Genomic DNA, 25,128 nt, shown 5'->3' on the forward strand with positions numbered 1-25,128 from the left:
GAGATAACCTGTTTGCGACATCATTCTTCGAAAAGATTTCCCCCAATCCCCTTTGGGAGTTGAATGCAAAGGCAGGTAAGCGCATCCTTCACCTCCAGGAGCAGGCAGCCAGCCAAGGAGATGTTGTCGCGCTCCACGGCCAGATGCAGCGCCGTGCGCCCCGACTTCCGCTCCTGAGCGTTGACGTCAGCCCCTGCGCCCACGAGCAGCAGCAGACACGGCAAGCTGTTGCTCATCATGGCCACGTGAATGGCGTTCAGACCTGCAGCCCAAGCACAGGCGTGGTCACGGGGAGGGAAGGCTGTCGGGGGTCAGCATGTCAAGTGCCGACAGAATCTCTCCTCTAGACAGTCTTTACAGGTGCTGTAAGTCAGTTGTTCTGCAGGTAAACCCAGACTCCTCTCACGTTCTCAGGAGACACCGACAGCATATAAACATTCTCCGAATAACGGATGCTTTCCACATACCAAGACTGGTGTTTGCTCAGGCCTTTGCTTTTTCCTCCTACTGACTATTCCAAATCATCTTTAAAGGAATTAGCTACAGCCAGCAATGGAAATTTCCATAAGAGATGATGAATTCCAAGTGATTAAGGAAAGCACTTTGGGGTGCCAATCAAATAACACACATTTACCAGAGAGCTACTTTTTGTGTAGAAAGCAGACAGAGGGTTATACTACGATGTGTGACTGTCTCTTACCTTCCCCGTTGGGGTGGTTGATAAGTTGTGCTGCCTTCTTGTGCTTGAGTAAAATACTGAGAATTTTATCGTGTCCTTCTTTGGCAGCTAGGTGCAAAACAGAGTTACCCAAGCGGTCCAGAAGGCTCAGGTCGGCCCCGGCCCTCAGCAAGTCCTCCACCACAGCCTCCTGCTTGGTGATCACTGCCAAGTGCAAGGGTGTCTGGGAAGAACAGGCAGGAGATGACACTGGTCAGCGGCATACTTGTAACCCACAGGCTTAGTAGCTGTGACTACAATAGGTGGAGTCATACTGAGGGGCCATTTCTCATTCCCAGATTAACTTCTCACCTTTGCAAATGAGTTACTCTCTGTTCCACATCACATGCTAATGAAGTATTGGGATGGCCAAAAAAGTGCCTTTGGTTTTTAAAGTAAAAATAAAAGACACATTTTTCATTTTCGCCAAGAACTTTATTGAACAACGTATTCACCCTTTTGTTCCACTATCTTCTGCCATTTTTCAGGCAACTTCATAATTCCATCTTCCCAAAACTTCTTTATCTTTTTGCACAAAGAACTGTTCCAGGTGCCTTTTACAGTCTTCCAGGGAACTGAAATTTTTTTCATTAAGAGAATTTTGTAAAGACCGAAATGAAATGTGAAGGCGCAATGTCTGGTGAATACGACGGATGAATCAGAGCTTCCCAGCCAAGCTGTAACAGTTTTTGCCTGGTCATCAAAGAAACACGCGGTCTTGTGTTATCCTGATGGAAGATTATGCGTTTTCTGTTGACTAATTCTGGACGCTTTTAGTCGAATGCTGCTTTCAGTTGGTCTAATTGGGAGCAGTACTTGTTGGAATTAATCGTTTGGTTTTCCAGAAGGAGCTCATAATAGAGGACTCCCTTCCAATCCCACCATACATACAACATCACCTTCTCTGGATGAAGATTGGCCTTTGGTGTGGTTGGTGGTGTTCATTTCACTTGCCCCACGATCTCTTCCATTCCACATTACTGTACAGTATACACTTTTCATCACCTGTCACAATTTGTTTTAAAAATGGAACATTTTTGTTACGTTTAAGTAGAGAATCGCATGCAGAAATATGGTCAAGAAGGTTTTTTCCCCGCTTAACTTACATGGAACTGAAACATCAAAGTGATTAACATAACCTAGCTGGTGCACATGATTTTCAAAGCTTGATTTGGATATTCTGAGTATGTCGGCTATCTCCCTAGTGGTATAACGGTGATTGTTCTCAATTAATGTCTCGATTTGATTGCTATCAACTTCAACTGGTCTACCGGACCACAGAGCATCGTCCAGCGAGAAATCTCCAGCACGAAACTTAGCAAACCACTTTTGACATGTTCAGTCAGTCACAGCACCTTCTCCATACACTGCACAAATCTTTTCTTGTGTTTCAGTTGTATTTTTACCTTTCTTGAAATAATAAAGCATAACAGGCCGAAAATGTTGTTTTCTTCCCATCTTCAATATTAAAATGGCTACACAAAAAAAATCACCAATTTTGATGTCTTTTTTTAAATGCACGCTGATATGACAGCTGTCACATACAATCTAACAAAATTGTCTCGAATGAAGCTAAAGACAACCAAGCGCTACGAGAGCCGTCTTATGGAAAAAACCGAACGAACCTTTTGGCCAATCCAATATATATACTGGACTAACATTCAGTCGTTCAATTATCAAGATTATTTTTTATATTTACAATTCTTAATAGCTTTCTTGTTTCTCACTACAGCCAAGTGATTGTTGATATGTTAACTCATCTATTAGTAAATACAGTTTTCTTGAATTTCTAGGAGTCTACCTTCAGCTGAAAAATCATATGTTAACAAATCAAATCAAGGCTATGGTTTTACTGAAGAAGTTTAAATAAACTGCCCGATAGAAACCAATTAACAAAGGTGCTGTCATTCTATACTGACATGAAAAAAAAGGTGCTAAACTAAAAACTACTGTTCCATGGACTGGCTCCATGAGACCAATCGATAGAACTCTGCCAACCCCATTTTAGAGGATTCTCAAAGTCATACTAGGACCAGAGAACTACCTCTCACTAAGAGGGCTCGGATGGACAAACAAGCTGAGTTGCTGACACCTAGTAAGTGTGTCAACAGTCCATTTGATTACCCTGCCCACGAAGCAGTACCTCAGTGAATGCAAATGAGGTGTTTTGACAACTGCGTGTTTTCAAAATCAGTTAAGACAGACACAATCATGGAAGTATAGAACTGAGGCCACTGACACAGAACAGCAATGTATTTTTATACAAATCAGTCTATCTCACAGAAGCCTGTGAAATCCAGCCTGTCTAGTGACAATTTGCCTAAACTTTCCTTCTCAGTAAGCAGTTAGTGGCTGTAGCAGTGACAACAGGTGGGCCACCAACACCCTGGCCGGGGCACGGCACACGTAAACAGGATGAAAGATGCTTGTGCTGCCTAAGTCTCATTACAGTGATTATTTTTTTTATAATTAATTAATTTTTGGCTGCATCAGGTCTTGCTGCTGCACGCGGGCTTTCTTTAGTTGCGGTGAGCGGGGGCTACTCTTCGTTGCGGTGCGCGGGCTTCTCATTGCAGGGGCTTCTCTTGTTGCGGAGCACGGGCTCTAGGTGCGCGGGCTTCAGTAGTTGTGGCTCACGGGCTTGGTAGCTGTGGCTCGCGGGCTCTAGAGCTTAGGCTTGTAGTTGTGGCGCACAGGCTTAGTTGCTCCGTGGCGTGTGGGATCTTCCCGGACCAGGGATCGAACCTGTGTCCCCTGCATTGGCAGGCGGATTCTTAACCACTGCACCACCAGGGAAGCTGCTACAGTGATTATTTAATATAACAGAAACGGATTTTTTTCCTATATTTCCACTCTCACCCTTATTTTTTTCATCCCTTAGAACTATATCCTGGCTTGAAATGAATCATGTCCTCAGAACTTTAGACATTATAGCCAAGAGCCTTCCTCTCAAAAAATAAATAATACCATTCAGAGATTTAAAATTATCTGTAGTTTCAATATAAGTTTCATATCATACAAAATCTCTTACCATGAGTAAAAAAAATTTTTTTAAATTTTTTTTCCTATGATCCCATGAAGGTTTTCTATGACATTTTAGGCTTTAGATCTTAAACCCCGGGATTATATCTTAAGCAATTACACAATGTAGGAATCCAGGAACTTTTCATGCCATGCCTGCTGGCATATGGACTCATGCAGACATTCTGCAGAGCCAAGTACACAAATGCCCCAGCAATCCCACTCCCGTCTGTGTATCTGAGTGACACAAATCCACAAGGGCACATGGGTGAGACTCTTCACTGAAGTACTGTCTGTGGAGGTAGGAAGAGAGAAGCTGGTTCAGTGTCCACTGTTGGGGAACAGGTACATAACAGGTGGAAGAGGTAAACTATGGGATCCTCTTCAGGAGTAGAACAAGGAACTAGCTGTACACACAGGTGGATAAATCCCATAAGCAGTGAAGGCAGAAATATAGTGACATGTAGCACAAAGCCACTTATGCAATTAAAAAATATGTGCATGGAGAACTATATGGACACACACAAATGAGTGCATGTAAAACTGATGAAACCCAGATAAGATCTGTGGATTGTATCAATGTCAATTTCCTGGCTTTGATATTGGACTAGAGTTATGCAAGAAGTTACCACTGGGGAGACTGGGTAAAGGGTACATGGGACTCCTGGTACACTTTTTTTTTTGGTAACCACCTATGAATCTATAATTGTATTTAAAATTTAAGAAAAAGGTTTATGCAAATCAGGAGCAGTATGTATAATATAATGTGGACTGTGTGTAAGGATATACTAAAATATCTATTTAAAGTATATATTTTTATGTAACCAATACCTGGGAAAATACTTATAAACACAATAGTTATATTTGGGAGTGGGGCTGGGAGATGTATATGCTGCCAGGGAGGGTAACCTTGATTCTCTAATGTATATCCTTATGTACTGTTTTAAAAACTATGAACACATATTATATTTATAATAATTAGAAACATTAAACAATACATGCGTAAAAACCCCACTAATGTTTTACAGGAACATATACAAATAAAACAGTTGATTATCACACACACTGGAGTTGTTGTTTATGTTGTGGGGAGGAAATGGGAGAGGAAAAGAGGGTTTAAAGGGAACAGGTTTCAGAAATATTTTCAGAAAAATCTTAACCCTATGCACTTGGATTATTTTGAGTGTGTCTTTCTCTAGATGGTGGGTGACAGAGAGATTTGATCGTGACAGATGGCCACAGAAATGTACTAAGATTAGTGAAAGGTATTCTGGGAGAATGTTTAAGACAATTGCCAAATAATCCAAATTACTTAGGGAACTGTCTAATTTCCCATCAAGAATAGCTAAGAGAAAACCTTTACAACAGATAAATGAAAGTCTAAATCTTAGTGGGTTTCTAGTTCTCAAATAGAAGTTGCCATTGGGTATGTGTGTAAGACCTAAAAGGCAAACCAGGGGGATCCCGAATCTTTGCCCATCAGTGAGAACAATGTAAGGTGGGGAAAACGGACCTGCATTCTCCTGAGACTCCCCAAATCAGAAGGCACACAAGTGTCAAAGGTGGTGGTTTGAGAGTTTTTGTCTCCAGCACACTGGAGAGTCTCAATATATGTACCCAAATGATACAGTAAGGAGTTTGGCACATAATAAATCACAACTACTAATATCCTGTTGTGCGGGGTCCTTTGCAGGTCCTATTTATAAACAGAAAAACAAGCAATTCCTTCAATCTGACCTCCAGGCAGTGAAGTTAAGCTGCCTTTGAAAGGAGGACTGAGAAGTGACAACATCCCATTTGTAGTTTTATTTGTACACTTGGGATGGTGAAAAGCAACAATCAGTCCAAAAGCCTGTGAGAATCAAGCTCTAAGGGCCAAATGACTTTCCAAATACCAGCAACACCCAAAATGGTATGAAAATTTGAAGAAGCTATCCTTTAAATATATATCTAAAATTAGACCTCATCCTAGTTATTTTATGAGTCAGCGAAGAATCCCCAACTTCATTTTCCCTTTGATCTTAAGCATGACAGCCAAAGAAGAAGCCTAACGCCTTACATCCATTACTTTCCCTTATCGGGAAACACCTATCCACAGATAAAAATCTATTGAGAGATACATGTAAACATTTCAGGACTTCTGCTTTGAGGAAATAAAAATGATTCACATCACCTGCTTTAAAAATTGAGAACTGGAACAGGCACCTTTACTGTGTAAATAATTGTGCATGATGGTTGTCTGTACTTTTAGAGTAAGGGATATGCTTGAATCAGGCATCTGAGCATACCACAGAGGCCAAGGAAGACTGGGAGGTCACTTTGGTTCGTGTGAAGGGAAGGAGAAAACAGGAAAGCCGAGAAGGGGGCAAGACCAGGAGGCTGTAGAGAAGACTGATGGGGCCGGGGAAAGGCAGCAGGAAGAGAGAGCGCCCGGGAGGGAGGAGGGAGGAGGGAGGAGGGAGCAGCTCTGGAGAGCAGAACCCTGCTCACGTCCTGCTTGTGCGGTCCCTCAGCCGGAGAGGGTGGCCCAGGTCTGCCGGCTCCCTGCACCCAGCATCCAGGCTTTGGTTCTGGCCAACAGTTTTCATCTCCTTTTCTCACCTGAAATCTGCATGTGCCCAACAGGCAGCCTCACTGAGTCTCCAGTCAACTCCCCTATCTGAAATATCTGAAGACCTCTGTAACAGAGGTCCTGAAGCTGTTTCTGAGCCCACCTCATTTCTATGTAAACCTCATTTGGGCAGATCTCTTTGGTGTTCCCTGTCTTCTTCACCTTGACCTTTCTGTTTCTGAAAGACACGTTTTCCTTCTCAAGCAACCTTTTTACCTTTCTGTATTCCGATTCAGCACCCTTCACTGGATACGCATTTAATCTAGATGTTGTCAACATGTTCAGCAGACTTCAAAATTCTTGTAAATCACTAGCTTTTCAAACTTAACTTTTTTTCCATTGCATTTTTTCTTGACAGATGGGACATATTTATTCTATTCTGCTTACCTGGTAGAGATCATTTCTCATGTTGATAATTTCATCAGAAATCAAGCCAGATGTGACTTCTAGCAGATCTCTCACAAGCTGAGCATGAAGGTGGATGATTGCTAAGTGTAAGACACTGGAACAAAAATATAGTGGCAATAATCAACTAAACTGTTAATGGGAAAAAAAAAAAAAGATTCCCAAGGTAGGATTAGACTCCCAGATTGTATCTGGCTCTCATACCTAGTTTTCTCTGGCCCCCAAATGTCTCGAATCTTTGAAACATCTTGTATCCAAGGTGGGGATGCTTTACTGCCTACTCATTTCCAGTACCTGCCTGCTCTCTGGGGGCATTCGGTTTGGACCCTTGAGGTGTACAGGAACCCGGGCTTCGAGACAGAGGAAGCTATGTTCAAATCCCAGCTCTGCCTGTGCCATGCGCTTTCTCCTCTCCCTTTTCTCTGACGTACCCCGACACACAGTGACGTGTGTAACACGGCTGCACTCGGATCTGCTCAGCAGGGTGCAGTTATCTCACCCAGCTCCGCCACCTCCTCCCAAGTACAGCGTGGTGGCTTTTTAAGATCTTCCTAGATGCCAAGAGGGGAGAATGCAGTCAGGCTCTTAACTACTGGGAGAAGACTCTAGACGCAAACTTCTGAAGGAAGGATGTAACTGTATTTCTCCACCGAATTGGTCCCTCTGCCTGGAATGGTTCTGCTCCTTTTCTCTGCCTCCACGGCACCTCTTTATCCTTCCTACGCCAGTGCAAACCTTACATCCTTGGAGAAGACTTCCTCAACTTCCTAGGCAGAGCAGGCTGTCTCCCCTCAAGTGTACTGCTTGGTTGAGCGACTGCAGTTTTCTATGCATCTTCCTCCCTCTCTGGCCTGTGGTCCTCTCAGACGCTGGTTCCCTCTGGGTCAGCCTTATAGCCCTGGCACACAGTTTAGGCGCTAAAATAAGGATGACTGAACAAACTTAGGGCTAACGCTGATGTGGCTGAAAATGTTGGCAGGTGCCCATCGTCACTCCTAGGAACAAATTTTTTTAATTGTTAAGAAAGCCTATAATTAAAATTAGTTGGAAATGACTCAACAATAAAAAAGTGGCTACTATTTGTTTAGAGCTTCTAATACCAGACCACACCAGGCGCTTGACATACATTATCTGACTAATCACAACAACAGTCTTACGAGGTAGGTGACATTATCCTTATTTTTCAGGTGATGAAAGTGAGACTTAGGGGTATAATAGAACTCAATCCAGGTCATATATTAAGTCCAGGACTGTCTTGCCCCAAAGCCATCTCTTATCCCTTAAGCTCTCCTGCTTCAGGGGCACATGGGCACCGCTCTGTAGAGTTGCGGATGAACATCTAGGAGGATGAATCCTCCAAAGTATGGCCAGATTATGATGCGGAGCACCCTGAGAATCCCAGGGTGGCAGGACAGACGGGATTTGAGGCACAGGCTGGATTTTCTCTAAAGATATGAGGTGTCATTTTATTCAGGCCACCTTCTTGGAAATAGCAAGTGTATATTACTTGGGATTAACATTGACTCAGGAGAGGCTGAAAAACTAAACTGTGACTTCGTTATTTGAGAGATATTTTTAAATGAATGATTTCAGGGTTTCAGTACTGTCTTTTGAACCGTAGGGCTGGAAGAAGACTGCTGAAAAGGGCCCAAAGTCTGACACAGACATGATGCACATATACCAAGAAAAAGGTCGTACTTCAAAAACTGCCTAAAAATTTCCATGTGCAGCTCAGCATTTTGTAGCAGAAGTACATTCCCCCTCCCCCATAGATTTTCACACCCTAGTGGGAATTTCCCCAGTACCAGAAGCTTTTATTATTTTTTTTCTTCATTGTATTTTCTGTGATGACTAATGGCCACAGGATTCAAATTATTAGCCGAATATGATAAACTCAGTGAAAACAAGGGACTGAGCTGTGAAGGCCAAAAGCTGTCCCTTGTCTATATTCTTCTGAGGACTCCTCTTTGGTCTCCCCATGTCTCACCCCTCTGGCCTCCAGCTGCGACAAGCCCCGCGGGCCTGCTTGCGTGAGTATGTTTGGGGTCCGGGGCGGGGACTCTAAGGGTTCATCTCCTGCTTGGGCAGGGAAAGCCACCTCCCCAGCCTTTCCACATGCATCCAGGTCCTTACACACATCTATACCTTCCCCTCAGTGCCCTCACCTGAATGCATGTGCCTGTGTCCCTTTCCACAATCCTCCCTTCGAACACCAGCAGTCCCTTTCCAACTTACCTATGCTCGTCTCTCTTAGGCTCATCAGCAGGTCCCTAAAAATATCACCTGAAATGCGACTGTCCTGTCTTGGTTAACTGCTTTCTCTTGTGGTTATATGCTATTGAATGCTAAATGGATTATTTAACCCTGTGAAAAACATTCTGCTGTTCATGACAGTACACAAAGAAGGCTGTACCGGTTCCTCTCATACTGTATTAACAAGGCCAGTGGTTACACCACATCCTTGGTTAAGCTGCAAGGAATGAGAACAAAGGTCTCTGTCTGAAACCCTGAGGTTGGCACTTTCCTAAAGCATTTGGTTCAGTGTTTAAACTGAGGTTTAAAACACAGCGCCCGAGAGCTCTTCCACAGAGAAGCATTTCTCATTGCTGACGCTATTTTGAGAAGGTTTTGGATAAAGCACTTGACTTGGATTTGAGGGCTGCGGTCACTCGTTATTTTTACAGGCTTTTGAGATCGTTTTAGAAGTCTCAATGAAAGGACTAGGAGAACCGTTTTAGAAAGAAGCCAGGTGTCTTTGCAAATACAAGCTCGGTACCAGCAGGAATGGGAAGCACAGTGCTTGGAATGTTAGACTCCCACACAGTGCGGGTTAGAGCCTTCACAAGGGTCTGATTCAGTCACAGACTGGTGACGGTTCACAGAGGCAGTGGAAGAGGAACCAGTAACTGGGAGAGCATGACAACGGCCTCCTAATTATTCTGTTGCTGCTGTTGTGCTGTCTCTATTGGGCTTTTCCTTGAGAATATTATTATTACAAATATGCAGTGGGGATCACAAGTGCTTTAAGGGATTTGGTAAGACCAAATTTTATATTATTCTAATAAATACAGCAAATATTACTATTCCAATAAACAAGTGTTTGTTTATTAAATGTGATTCTAAATCGTATTCCAACAAATCAAGCAGGGCTTTTCAAAAAGTACCATTCCCTATATACACTACCAAATGTAAAATAGATAGCTAGTGGGAAGCAGCCGCAGAGCACAGGGAGATCAGCTCGGTGCTTTGTGACCACCTAGAGGGGTGGGGTAGGGAGGGTGGGAGGGAGGCTCAAGAGGGAGGAGATATGGGGATATATGTATATGTACAGCTGATTCAATTTTTTATAAAGCAGAAACTAACACACCATTGTAAAGCAATTATACTCCAGTAAAGATGTTAAAAAAAAAAAAAAAGTACCATTCCCCACACCCATCTTAGTTTTCTCGCCCAGAGTGCTGTACTCTTAGATGAGTATTCTGGCTATTTTAGAGCCCAAGAGGTGAGAGCCACAGGACAGGAGAAGGAGATTGTGCCACTGTGCCACTCAACCTTATTGACACATTATTTTCCTTGAGAGAGTGTTTCAGTTGCAGGACCCAATAACTTTGATCAATTCTTCTATTTCTAGCCAGCATGCATACAATACTTTTCTTTCTTCGCCCCTTTAAAACAACCCTTGTTTGCAAAAGTCCTGACTTACCTGTCCCCGTTCTCGTCCTGCACTGCAGTGAGATGGCGCTGGACAGCCAGCAGCATCTTCACATCTCCTGTCACTGCGTAGTCAAAAAGGGCATTGGCATGCTGCTTGGCAAGCTGCATAGCCTTCTCCAGAAAGAGGTTTTCTGCAAGGCAATGGATCACAATCACAGTTGAGTTTCCCACACTTGCTCTACAGGAATGCCATGCTTCAGGCCAAGACTGTCGGCATCAGTGTTCTGATACCCTGAGACACATCGACTTAGTGGAAAATGCTCCTTTTGGTGCTTCTGGGTTGTGTTCACTAGAAAAAGCACAGCTGGACATTGGCTCACTGACAAATATAGAGGCTGGTCTCAAAAAATCTGTCTACAGTTTGTTCGGGGAAAAGAAATTCAGAAGTTTCTGTTATCTTAAGGGGAACAATCAATCTCCAAAGAATGTTAACTGGGTTTTAACACAATTGTAAACAATCTCTTGGTGAAATAATCCTTCGTGGGAGTCTTGAACGACTCTCTCGTTAGGCAAAAAGTGTCAAAAATCAGTCTCTGCCACAGAGATACAGACTCTCCAAGAGCCATTGGTGTTTTTGTAAACTTTGCTTCCTGAAGGTCAACGGGAGGAAAACTGTGGCTTGAAGGTCAAATCCTGTGTGTGGCCTGTTTTTATACGGCCCCCTAGCTAACCGTGGTTTGTACATCTTTGAAGGGGTGTTAAAAAAAAGAATATGCAATAGAAACCATATGTAGCCCACAACGCTACATATTTACTATCTTTCTCTTACAGAAAAAGTCTTCCAGGCATAATCTAGGATGACCTAGACCCATGACACATACCCTAATGGGTTCTGGTTCCAAATATGCACTGTCCCTCCTAATCCTAATTCTTCAAAGAAGGCATCAGGATAATGGGAAAAGTCCTTATTTTCAGGCGAAATTCCACTTCAGTATGACAGTCGAGAGAAGGGAGACTGTCAAAGGTATGCAAACTGCTCTCTTATCTGTGGTGGAAATGATTCAGATGATCTCTCGTGATACCCTAAAACTGCATGACGGACTGGAGAAGCATATGTAAATTTCTGTACTTTATATTCAAAGATAACACTGGGAAAATGGAAATCCCAGTGTGAATAAAATAACCCAGCGCATGCTTTTCAAAAGGCGCACAGGGCTCTGAAGAGCACGCTGAACCAGATGCTGATGTATCGTCTTTAGATCAACAGAAAATAGACCTGTCTTCTGGAAATAGGCTGCCCACCTAGAACGGACCCACGCCCTCACCAGGCAGTACCATGCAGTCCTCCGCGTGCTCACTCACCCTGGGAACTGCGATGCTCCTCCTTTACTCCTACTGAGTACGCCAGATGAGCCTCAGCACCCCGCTCGCAGGACTCCTTGTCTTGCTCGGTGGTCGCTGCTGCCTGCCCAGAGAGATTCATGGCCTCTCTGTGATCACTCTTGTCATAACCTTCAGGGTCATTTTTAGATGGGGTGTCTATGGTTCCTAAGGTAAAAGCAAAAATTCAGCTTTTTTTCCTCAGTAAAATCTATTAATTAAGTTATAATTCACTGTTTCAGCAAAGGTCAGATAAAGGTAGGAGGCAGGTTTACTGCAAAGGGAAAAGAAAAACAACAATTTAAAATTCCTTTTAAAATGGTCATAAGTAACACCTTTTGGAGCTATTTTAAAGTGACTTTCAAAAAACTTTTTTTAAATTGAGGTATAACATTGTAATAATTTCAGGTGTACAGTGTAATGACTCAGTACTTGTACACACTGCAAAATGATTACCACAGTAAGTCTAGTTAACATCCATCAGCATATATAGTTACAAATTTTTTTCTTGTGATGAAAACTGATTTAAGACCTTAAAAATTTTTTTTTTTACATTTCTAAAAATGTATACCTCATTCTGTTTATCTGTAAAGGAGAAAAATGAAATAAAGCTCTTCTAGGAATTGCAAGGAAGTGGAATTTTTAAAGTTCTTGAAAACAGAGCAGCTATTTTTTCCCCTCATGCTCAAGCAGGTTGTGAAGATGTGATCTCAATTCACATTCTTTGGTGTGGGAGCTGTCCAGTGCACTGTTTCTGATCACACTCTTTCAGGTCCTACTATGCTACCTGACAGCTACTATGAGAACACTGAGATTTTACAGGCAGACCTGGTTCAAATCCTGGTTCTGCCACTAACAGATAGGTACCTTCAGTGAGTGAATGATCATTTCTGAACCTTGGTGTGCTCTGTCTGTAAAGTGAAGATACTAATATTTTCCTTACAGAGGAATCATAAAGATTACAGTTAAAACATGTAAAAGCACCTGATGTAAAACAGGTGTTGAAATACATGAGAAGACCTTGTTGTATTATTTCTTCAATGAGTACACTAAAATGGACATGTAATAGAAGTATGAACACATGATGTGACAACTGCTAATTAGGGGATACATTTTTTCTGTAAATTTATTTATTTATTTTTGGCTGCGTTGGGTCTTCGTTGCTGTGCGCGGGCTTTCTCTAGTTGTGGCGAGCAGGGGCTACTCGTTGCGGCATATGGGCTTCCCACTGTGGTGGCTTCTCTTGTTGCGGAGCACGGGCTCTAGGCACGTGGGCTCAGTAGTTGTGGCTCACGGGCTCTAGAGCGCAGGCTCAGTAGTTGTGGTGCACGGGCTTAGCTGCTCTGCGGCCTGTGGGATCTTCCCGGGCCAGGGCTTGAACCCGTGTCCCCTGCATTGGCAGGCGATTCTTAACCACTGCGCCACCAGGGAAGCCCCCAGGGGATATATTTGATGAGAAAAGACCATCCCTATAAAACTCTAAGTGTCTTCAAAAGTGTAGTATTTGAGAAAAAAGAGAGAGAACAGCTAAGTTTGGTGACTTTTTTATGTTTGAATAGTCAAATCTCTCTCTATCCCTATTTAATGTTCTTTTCTTTCCCCTGTTCATGCCACGTACAAAGTAAATGTATAAATTTAAATATAGTATCAGGAATAGAATCTATACTCTCCACAGGAAATAATAATTTTTTGGAAAAGAAGTATCTTCTTAATTTATTGGCATTTATCAATTTTTTTTCAAGATAATGTTGTGATGAGTAATGATTTAGAAAAAAACTTCTTGGCTTTAATTAATTTTTAAATAATTTTTTTCATTCTTTTCTCAGTACTGAAAAAAAAGAAAAGTGTTACTTACCATGCTTCATCCCAGCATTAGATTTAGTGGTTCCAGGGTGGAAGGTAATTCCACCATATGTAGGAAATCCATAGTGTGGGAAGCCATACCCTGAAATGGCAAGCAAAACAAATGAAACCTCATGATAATTTTTTAAATAAAAAGAAACTCAGCAAACGTTAGTGTCCCTCCCTCTGGTGAGAACAGGCTTTGGTGTGCCCGACACGGTCCTTCTGTTGAGACTTAGTAATAAGGCACATCACTGGGGGTACTGGGACGATCAGAATTTGACTCTGGCAAGGTTACATTTTTGGCAACCCAGGCAGAGCCCAGGCTCTGGGCAGCATGGAGGAGCTCATGCTAGAGAAAGTCTCCCACTCCTGCATGGAGGGGAGAGGCTAACGGTGAGTGGCTGCCACCCAGACTCAGACTTGCTGACACAGAAGACAGTAAAGTAACCCCTGGAGGGAAAAACTGAACCAAACAAAATACAGAAACATATACTGGCTCCTCAAGAGAAACATGCCCCCACTGGTCACTCTCATGCGTTTCTGCTGGAAGCACAAGCTGGTAAAACTCTGGGAAGCAGTGAGTGTTAGTTGTCATACTCTCTGACATTTCACTTCAAAGAATCTAATTTACAAAAATTATCTGGAATAAAAGAAAAGCAACGTGGATAGAGGAGTTCAGTGCAAACGTTTTACATAAGAAACAGGAAACAATCTTCAAGTAAGTTATACTATGGTTTGTTCACTTGAGGAATTATTACAAGTCATTAAAATGATGCTTAAAAATGATGCTTATGTAAAATTTCTATTCCCATGGGGAAATGCTTATGTTAAACTATTAGGAAAAAGCAGCATACATGACCCTATACACAATCATGATAATAAATAGGTCATACGAGTAAATGGAATAAAACACTATGCAAAATGAGGATCACAGCTGTGCTTGGAGAAATGTATAAATATGTATTATAATGTATGTACCTGCCAAAAAACAATAGTTAATCTTTGATGGCAGGATTTTATGTATCTACAACATAGCGCAAATATAATATGAAACCTTTCCAATGTTTCCAAAGAATACCAAGACAACTGTACCAAAAAAAAAAAAAAAAAAGGGAGGGGGGAATATACCAAAATGTTAAGAGGTATCCTTTGGGTAACTGGCCTTCGTGGCTTTTTTCCTTCTTACAGTTTTTGGTATTCATCTATCTACATATTATAAGATGAACATGCATTTCTTTGGAAAAAAGTTTGCTGGGAAATTTTAAGTAATGTCATATATCATGTTCAGTAATGTCACAACACTCAACCCATAGACAAGGAAATCTAGGAGAAGAAAATCTGCCCTTTGAGATGTGAAAGAACGGGCTTGGTTCGTACCTGGGCCGGTACCTCCAGCACCGCCGCCTCCGCCGCTGCTGCCGAACATGCCTCCACCTCCAGCTCCCGCCCCACTGCCGCCACCGAAACTATCCGAGAAATTGGGCATGAGCTTCTGCCGTTTCCTCTGCACTTCCTCTTTATCTGTATTTAAAGGAAGAGAAACCAGAGGAGAAAAGATTGATTCAGCTCCACTACTAGCCACAGAAAGAATACTGATTCTGATGGTATTTTTAAACATCTTAAAGGGAAATAGAAAACACACAAGGAGGAAGAGATGCCAAATGTCAAGAAGCATTATATTTATTCCAATGGGCACGAAGACCAAGAACCAGCCTCAGAGGGACCACAGAATAGTACACACCCAAATTCTCTCTGCAATTGTTTCTTAAGTCCCCCATGTCATTCAAGGTAGTGAAAGACTAGACTGCCCATCAAAGATGAAGAGACTGAAAATACTGAATACTGAAAATACTGAACTGGGCAGCAAGGAGGAGTTACTAATCAGCTAACATTTATTATGCGTCTACAATGACCAAAGTGCTGAGGATAAAGAGAAGTATGACATCATGTCTTTGCTGTCAAGAACCCTCCAATGTAATTTTAAGGTTGTAGGGGAAAGACTTAGAGACAAAGCACTCTAATGCTATATATGTTAAATTCATGGTGCCAACTAGGGTTCCAGGAGTTCAAGGAAGGACTTCTAGGGAGTCTCTGTGGAGAAGGATTCAGGAAAAGGCTTCCCAGAATCAACTCTGTATCAGGAGAGGGCAAAGGGAGGATGTTCCGGGAAGGGGATGTAGGGGGAAAGTGATGAAGGAACCAATGTGCACGGCATGCTTATGAGAACAGCAGCGTATCAGCTTAGCTGAAGTGAACGTTTAGTATGAGGAATTCTTGAGAAATGGGGCTGACTGGGACCACATTGCCAAGCACCTGGATTATGAACCTAAGGGATTTAATTTACAGGCAGGAGAGCCATGGAATGTTTTTGAACTGGGGAATGCCATGTATATGGTGGTATTTTAGAAAGATTCATCTGTCACTGGTGCATAGGATAAAATAGTCCAAGTGAGAGGCAGAGACAGTGCAGACATGAGGTGTTGGAGGCTGTTCCTTGGTGGTCACCACAATAATGAAAATGCGTGCCTCCCAGAAAGACAATAAAAGATGGATCTGTAGTCACTGGTAACTCATGAGATACGAGGCTGCAAGTCTAAGACCACTACTTGACTAAAATACAGTGATGCCCTCTGAGATTTTTGATTGGCCGAGTCTAGATACTATGGAGACTTTCCCTCCTCATTCCTCATGTGGTTGCTCTGTTTTTCTTTGGCTTCTCACCAGCTCCACTGCCCCTGTGAGTTCTGCTGGTGCCTTTGTGGTCTATTGTTCCTTTCTTGTTTCTTCTTTCTGTTTCCCTTTCTTTCTCCCTTCTCTGATTTTCCCACCCTATATATTTTTTCTCCCTTCTCTCTTCTGAAATAAAGCACTGAAAGAAGTTTTTGGGTTTTGTTTAAATTAAATCAACAGTCAATATGGTATTCTTTTTTTCAATCAGCAGCCCAATACTTGACAACTGTCCTATTTCTGATTCTTCACATCAGTTCTGGTCACTGTTTATGTTCAGAAGGATCTTCACTTATTTCTAATTCTGTCGTCGTTTCAGTCATCTCAGGGCTAGAAAGAATGCTGTTGTGTGTACTGATTACCTCACGATCATCTAAGTGCAGTTGAAAGATAACCAGGGGAAAGTAGGGTAGCAAAGTACCCTTAAAAAATAATCTTTTAAAAACGGATCCTGTCTAGGGCCTCCCTGGTGGCGCAGTGGTTGAGAGTCCGCCTGCCGATGCAGGGGATACGGGTTCGTGCCCCGGTCTGGGAGGATCCCATATGCCGCGGAGCGGCTGGGCCCGTGAGCCATGGCCGCTGAGCCTGTGCGTCCGGAGCCTGTGCTCCGCAATGGGAGAGGCCACAACAGTGAGAGGCCCGCGTACAGAAAAAAAAAAAAAAAAAAAAAACGGATCCTGTTTAGACTCACTAGGAAGAAAAAAGCCAGCATGGGTCAACTCTGAAGAAAACATGCTTCCACCAGAAAGGGGTGACCTCGAAGTGGAGAAACTTGAGCAATTTCCTTATCAAAGGTTTTGGACAGATTGATAAAGTTTCTCCATCAGTTGTATCATAACTAAGTCACAAGTATTACTCATCCTATAAACTGTTGATCTCACGTGGGATATTAGTTCATCAGAAATATGAAATACAAGAGCGAGGCAGACAACATATTCATCTTCAGAAATAAGTGTTATCTACTGACACGCTTTCTAGCAAAGAGATCATTTGGTATTTGCTATGTACTCCTTTTGACTTATAAAACAGGGACATTCACTGGTTATATTTCATTGTAAAATGGGAATTTTAAAGACTCAATTTAAAAAATATTAACTATCCTACAGCCATTAAGAAGTTAATAACAAGAAACTGATATAGAAAATTCCATGAGACAAGCTTTTTTTTTTTTTTTTTTTTTAAATAGAAGAACCTGCAGTCTGAATTTCCATGGAATTAAACATGGGGATTTTCACACTGGGTTTACTTACCCTTGTGGTCTGCTTTTGACAGTGGACCATGGGATGTATTATGAAACATCAACCTATTCTAAAAGGGACCTAAGTGGCCACTCACTACAAGTTCTCCTTTTACAGAAGAGGAAACCGAAGCTAGGATGTTGAGGGACTTGTATGAGGTCAGGGCTCAGTGAAGATCAGATACAAGGTCTAATGAGCATTGCATTATATTAGGTCACCATTTGGGGGGAAACACTCCAACATATCTTTGCTTCCTTTAATAATTGATGGTGTAAGATAACAGCTTAGTTCACAAATGTTGATAAAACTTTTAGCCTCTACCACCTTACGCTGTGCATGTGCCTTAAAAGTACCTCATTCTCGGGCTTCCCTGGTGGCGCAGTGGTTGAGAGTCTGCCTGCCGACGCAGGGGACACGGGTTCGTGCCCCGGTCCGGGAAGATCCCACATGCCGCGGAGCGGCTGGGCTCGTGAGCCATGGACGCTGAGCCTGCGCGTCCAGAGCCTGTGCTCCGCAACAGGAGAGGCCACAACAGTGAGAGGCCCGCGTACCAAAAAAAAAAAAAAAGTACCTTATTCTCACTTTCTGGGTTGTAGTTTGCCAATAAAGACGCTGGCATTTATCCTGACCATACCTTTCATAATTTAAAGATTATGATTCTGTTTCTTCCTAATCTCCATCTTTTCAGACTGAAAAGTCATTATGGTCTTTCTTTGCTTTTGTATAACCGTTCCTCAACCCTCTTCTTCCCTTGCCAACCATCCCTCTCCTGATCATTTTGATTGTCTTCCTGGACCCAACCATCTCCATGACGTTTTTATGAGACACAACATCAGTGACCATAAAGGATGCAGAGTTCAGGGCTGCATGATTCTGTACAACAAGAGGAATATGATCTATTTCTTTGTCTCATGTCTTAATTGGTGGCACCCAACAAGTTCCTAGTCTTGCGGGTGAGGATGGCAACTTGGTTGGCCAAACAACAACTTAGCTCTCAGATATTTAACAAGCATCTACTATGTGACGTACATTGTTCGAGATGTAGCAATAAATATGAAAGGCCAAATCTGTGACCTAAAGAATACAGGTAGGAAGAAGACAACAGACACATAAATTAATAGGTAAGATAATTTTACATATTGATAAAAATAAGTGAAGAATATAAAATGAGGCAATGAGTTCAGGAGTGACTGCAGGGGCTGGGGGCAGTGGAAGGTATATTCAATGACTTCTGAGAAATGAGCACAATGATTCCTTGGGTTGTATAGTTTAGATTCATCTTCACATAGTTACTCTGATGCTAAATGGCCTGCTACTTTTCTGGCCAGTCACACAGGCCTGGTGTGATCATTTTTCCTTGTGATTATTTCAACTTGGGATTTTATAATCCAGAAGGTTCTCTAGACTAAGGTAATTTGTTATCTTCAATAAAATTGTTCTAATCTCACAACAACTCAACCACAATACATGTTGGCCATTCTTTCTGTGGAGCTCAACTACAAAGTCTTATTTTTCCAGATGGTTTTCTACATTGTTCTTATAGATGGAGCTTTTAGTCAACGATAAGCTGGAATGTAAGTGCCTGACGCATAAAGGTGAGATTTTGAACTTTCAGGAGACCCCATTCTCTAACTCCAGCCCCGGATAGCTCCTACCATAAGAGGGTAGCAAAGAAAGTAATAGTCTGAACGTGTCCCTGCTGTATCAGACTCTTTTCAGGCACAGATACCACTGGGAAAGGGACACAGGCAGCCTAGAAAGCAAGCTCAGCTTTGAGTATTTCTAGGCTTACACATGTGTAGGTGATCTGGGTTTCCTTTTTTTATCTGATTCTCTGTGTTAGAAAAATTGACATTATTTTGAACACACATTTTAGGAGAAGAAATCTTTTTTTTTTTTTTTCCTCTCAGAAAGTCCAAAACAATTTTGCTCTGTTGCTCTTCTGGGTCTACTTTTAAAGAAGGGTGCTTAATGCAAAGCCCACGGTCCGTTCGGAAGCCCTCAGGCAGTTCCTGGGTAGGGAGGGAAGTGAGGAGAGGTAAGCCTCCTTCCTGGACGAGCGGAGCGGGCGGACTCGCCACCTCCACTTCAAGCCTCTCGGGTTTATATACTGGGATTTCGCACGAAATGTCACACGGAGAGAAAAAAAAGGCTCCTCTGCTGACAGTGTTTTCAAACCACCAGTAACGGAATGCACTATACATCTGACCCATCAGTGGAGGGGCCGCAAGCTCAGAGAAGAAACGAGAAATCACGGAACCGTTTTCTAAATGTGGCTGCCACAACATGAATTCTAGGAAAAGAAAGCCCTCCTCAAAGATCCCCCATCACATGCTGCTATCACAGGATTAGCAGCCGTGTGGATCGTTGCTGCGGCACCTTTGTGGGCTCCAGCCTCAGCCAGGACCTGGCTGCCCCGTCCCTCCTCAGTCTCACTTCCCTCTAGTCCAGGGGTTTCTAATTATGTTTGTGCCACGGCCTCTTTTGCAGTCTAGTGAAGTCTATGGATCTCTTCTTAGAATCACAGTTCTTAGTACGTAAAATTCAAAATAAGATTACAAAAAAACTTAATTGTTTTAAAGTACACTTCTAGCCATGGAGCCCCATAGGGGTGAGTGGACTCCAGGTTAACAAATAACCTTTGAGGCCTGTTACCCTCATTCCGAGAGGAGTCTCAGTGTGAATTTCCCACGCTGCCCTCCCTTGAGTTCCAGTCCTGCCTTTTGAATGGCCTGTTAGGAATCCGCCACAGGAACCTAAAATGCAACATGTTTTTTTTTTTTTTTGCGGTATGCAGGCCTCTCATTGTTGTGGCCCCTCCCATTGCGGAGCACAGGCTCGGACGCGCAGGCTCAGCGGCCATGGCTCACGGGCCCAGCCGCTCTGTGGCACGTGGGATCTTCCCGGACCGGGGCACGAACCCCTGTCCCTTGCATCGGCAGGCGGACTCTTCCCTGCGCCACCAGGGAAGGCCGAAATGCAACATGTTTTAAACTGAACTCTGTCTTTGCCCACCCAGGTCTACTTTTGCTCCCTTGACTCTTCATCAGTTCAACCACATCACAGCCTTCCCGGGCTGGGATTCCTAGAACTGTCTATGACTCCTGATTTTCTCTTTTCACCCCCTACCCCAACCAGCACCTGGGTCCTCCTGACACCATCCCTGCACTGCCTCCTGAATCCACCTTCTCCTTTCACTCCACTGCATTAAGACCGTCACTAACTTCACCATTTCTCACTTGGATTCTTGCATTCCTCCTCTAACTCATTGTCTGCTGCCCAGATAGTCTCTTCAGTGTCTACAGAGAGAAGTCAGAGGCATCATTCCAAATCCAAACTGGCCTTTCCAGAATCAATGCAAAATTCTGTAGGTGCCAATCACAGCACCACAGAACCTGGCTGCGGCCTTCCTCACCTGCTGTGGCCTTCAGGAGTGCATCTCCGTGCTCATAATGCTCACTTTTCCCTGAATAAACACTGTTTTACCTCGTCATGTTTCCCAAGTCTAGGAAACCCTTTCCTTCTCTGTTGCACACTCAACTACTGAAATACATCCCCCATTTTCAGGACCTTGAAGAAGCCTTCTTCTTGGTGGCTTCTTCAGAATCTAGGGTTCGTTCTCCTTGTGTTCTTCTATGTTTTTGTGGACACCTCACTTTTGGAACTTACCAAAGTAATAATTTGCACTATAACAATTGAAGGGGACTTATGATCTCCCCTTCTCGGTGTGTCTTTTGTGAGGAAGAGAATGCCGCCTTATTCATTTTTATAGCTCTGCAGTGCATGGTGGCTGAGTCTTCCGTTCAACTGCCTGAGGCCAGTTGACAGGGTGGCTGATTCTCCTACACAACAAGCCTTATCTTTTCATCTCAACTACCTGAACCCTGAGGTAGTCAATAAATGATAGATTCTCAAATTCAAAGAGAAATTTTCAAATGTCTAAATCTCATATAAAACTCAATGGAAATAACATTATTTTAAAGGGCTAGACTTAATTCTATGACCCCCAAATCATATATTACATCTTTCTTCTCTAAAAAGAAGCACCATGGACCCAGAAACCAGTTACTAGGAAGCTGTTCAAAGGAGGAGACTACCTGATCTTTTCTAATCGGACCATCCTCTTGTTGGAACAAGCACAAGTGTTTAAACAACCAAGTTACCTTTAATTTCAGGATAGTAGAGAAAAGGTTTTGGTTCACTGGTTTCCAAATCAGATTTCCTCCGAAGCTGGACGAACACAGAGGCTGGTTTTGTAATGTTGACATCTTTATACTTCGGAGTTTTGAAGACGATGGCAAACTGCAGGATACAAAGATCCAAATGTTGGAGTAGGACTACATTTCTTTTCCAGCAGCGCTACTCATTAAACACATTCTTTATGCCCAATGTTTAGACACAAGGTACTAAAAAGTATACAACACCTTAGAGAAACTTACCACCTAGAATTCTATACCCATACATTTTTATTAAATTGCCAATGTGAAACTGAAATATAAGATTATGCCAATGTATTGCAAAGCTTCATTAGTTCACTTGTCTAAAATTTCAAACGTCTTTCAGTATAAATAATCACGTGAATAAAATACGTTGCATACATCTTCTCCTTTTCCAAATTAGCCTTAAAAGCCTCCAAGATTATTTACAGCAATATCAGAGAGGTTAGTCGTGGAAAGAGAGAGTGAGGAAGGTGGTACGACTACCAGCCTGCCGGCCAGCCAATGAAGACAAAAAACTAAACCCTGTAAGAGAGACATCATGACAGGGTCAGTGTATTGTGAGGTGAGGATGGCCAAGGCTCTGGGCATACACAGGGCATTCTGTAACACCCATAAGACAGCCTCCTCATCGATATCTGGCAGTGCCAGAATAGTCAGGCATTTGCACATTTTTTAGCTGGATTTTTTTTACTTGATCCACAAAATTAATAAGTTTAAGCTAACAGTTATATACAGAACCTTCCACCAAACAACAAAAAAAAGGATATAATTATTTTCAAGTACACATGGAACATTTGAAAAAACTGATCATAGAGTCACAGAGAAAGACAAAACAATTTCAAAGAACTTATATCTAAGACCACCTTCTATGACCATAATATAATGTTGAAATCATCAACCCAACATCTTTTAAATTCTTGGAAACTTAAAAATGGACTCCTAGACAAAAATTTTAGAAGAAAATCATGATAGAAATGATAAAATAAGAACCGAGCAATAATAAAAGTATTATGCTATCAAAATGTGATCTCAGCTTATGGCTTTAATGCATTTGTAACAAAACTTATTTTTTTCATTAAACTATGCTTGAGGCAGAATCACCAGTGCTGAGGGGCCCGCTGCTTTGAGCAGCCACGCACTGTCAGCATTTAACACCCTACCTCAAAGATGTTTTAGTTGGATTTTTTGACTATGTAATATATTCACATGGATCTCGTAAATATAAAAAGGTATACAATGGTGCACACTGAAATTTCTCCTTGCCATTCCTGTCCCTCATCCAGACAGTTCCTACTGTGTGCCTGTGTGCCAGAAGTAAACACAGAGAAGCTATTAGTTTCTGTTGTATTCTTCCAGAGTTTCTTTATGCGTATGTATACATAAACATAGAATCTTTTTTATGTACACTTTGCTTTATATCTATCTTTAAAAAAATTTTAATGTTGTATCTTTGAGACTTTTCCATATTAGTCCATAGAGTACTCATTCTTTTTAATAACTGCACAATATTCCATCACATAGATACACCATAATTTATTTTACTGGCCACTTACTGATAGACATTTGGATTGTTTCCAATTTTTTGTGAAAACTGTATTCCTCAGTCGCTCAGTGTAATCATTAAGATGAGGATTCAGCGTTTCCATCATAGTCAATTGTCACCAGGAGATGCTGATTTATCATGATGACATCAGCCTCAACTAGAAGACTCCTCCTTTCAACACTTTTCACTAGAACACCCTTTTAACAGGTCTCCGCGTATTGCACTGGTAGAACATTGTTATCGACTAATTGTATCCCCCCAAATCCGTATGTTGAAGCCCTAACAGTGTGGCTGTATTTGCAGATAGAGCTTTTACGGGAAGAATTAAGGTTAAATGAGGTCATAAGGGCAAGGCCCTGATTGGGTAGGATTACTGTTTTTAAAAGAAGAGACAGCAGAGAGCTTACTCTCTCGGCCCTGTTAGGACACAACAAGAAGGTGACTGTCTGCAAGCCAGGAAGAGAGCCCTCACAAGGAACTGACACTGTCAGACCTTGATCTGGGACTTCCAGTCTCCAGAACCATGAGCAACAATTTCTTTTGTTTCATCCACCCAGTCTATGATATTTTGTCATGGAAGTCTGAACAGATGAATACAACACTTAAAACATTTCTACTAAAGGACCTAAGGGCCACTGCCTTGTGGCTAGGTGATCAGACACCCACATGAAATGCCTTGCAAGGTCTAATACAGCCTTGCCCATAAATCTATGGTAGGTAACTTTTCTGGAACACCTGCAAGACACAGTGCTCTTTTATGAAAGTTAAATAAATATTTATGATTTTTCCTTGTTTTATACATGGAAACTAGTGAATTTCAACAAGGCAGAAAATGTAGAATCATCTTCATCGCCACCATCATCATCATCCACTTACTTGTCTATGAACATCTGTGGGGGAAAAATCTCCGAATCCTTCCCAGATTCCACCATTTTCCTCCTCCTCATAAAATCGAATCTGGATGTCATCTGCAAACAGTCATGTCCAGATGTATAATTTCACATAGTATAATAATATTCAAAAACATGAAAAATAAAGCTGGTTCAAGATTCTACCTATAAATACTAAGTACTTAACCTTTTTCAAAAGTAATTAATATAAAATACACTTTTGAATTATTTAAAATTTTTAGTGAAATTTTTCTATTAGTTACCATAGTAATGGGCCCCAAGATTCATTTACAATGACAGAATACTAGATTTACCTATTCAATCTGAGTTTTCTCTTAGTCTTTTCCACTTCTTCATCCCTAAACCAATTCACTCCTGAGAAACATGAAGGATAGTGAGGAATATCAGAATCCCAAAAGGTGGTTCACTTGATACAGATTTACATAATAATATTTAACTAATATAAAGTTTACTATATGGCAGACACTGTTCTGAGTGATTTTATATGTATATATTAGCTGATTTAATCCTCACAACAACTTTGTGATACAGGTCTACTATTAATAGCCTCGTTCTGCAGAAGAGAAACTGGAGGTCAGAGAGGTTAAGTAACTTATCTAAGGTTGAAAAGCTAGTAAATGGAGAGGCCAGGATTTGAACACAGTGAAGTTTCAGATTCCAAGCTCTTACACATTCTACTATGCTACCTCCCTATAATATTTTATTAGTCCATATTGAGAAACTGCTAAAAATATCATGTTGGTCTAGTCCCTTAGGGTTAAATTAGAACATCTAAATTTCACACTTCAGTCATGGGTTCCACTCCTGCAGAAATATGACAATATAACTCAGGTTGGCATCTCCCTGGCTTCACTT

At 41.9% G+C, this 25,128-nt stretch overlaps 1 protein-coding gene across 6 annotated transcripts in view; it reads right to left on the reverse strand.

The window, feature by feature from the left end:
• Window positions 1-25,128, reverse strand: part of NFKB1 (nuclear factor kappa B subunit 1) — a 133,635-nt gene that overhangs the window by 10,025 nt on the left and 98,482 nt on the right. For 4 of the 6 annotated variants that reach the window (XM_082605705.1, XM_082605706.1, XM_082605707.1 and 1 more), the window contains 9 exons: window positions 24,239-24,330; window positions 21,763-21,901; window positions 15,012-15,155; window positions 13,645-13,734; window positions 11,772-11,957; window positions 10,459-10,600; window positions 6,738-6,852; window positions 701-902; window positions 93-262 (listed from right to left, as the gene is read on the reverse strand). In XM_082605705.1, coding sequence (XP_082461831.1) covers window positions 93-262; window positions 701-902; window positions 6,738-6,852; window positions 10,459-10,600; window positions 11,772-11,957; window positions 13,645-13,734; window positions 15,012-15,155; window positions 21,763-21,901; window positions 24,239-24,330 — 1,280 coding nt within the window. The remainder of the gene's footprint in view (window positions 1-92; window positions 263-700; window positions 903-6,737; window positions 6,853-10,458; window positions 10,601-11,771; window positions 11,958-13,644; window positions 13,735-15,011; window positions 15,156-21,762; window positions 21,902-24,238; window positions 24,331-25,128) is intronic. The other 2 variants (XM_082605708.1, XM_082605709.1) reach the window with 2 other exon arrangements.

This window comes from Mesoplodon mirus (assembly GCF_964341445.2).
Source record: "Mesoplodon mirus genome assembly, chromosome: 2".
Classification (NCBI taxonomy): Eukaryota; Metazoa; Chordata; class Mammalia; order Artiodactyla; family Ziphiidae; genus Mesoplodon; species Mesoplodon mirus.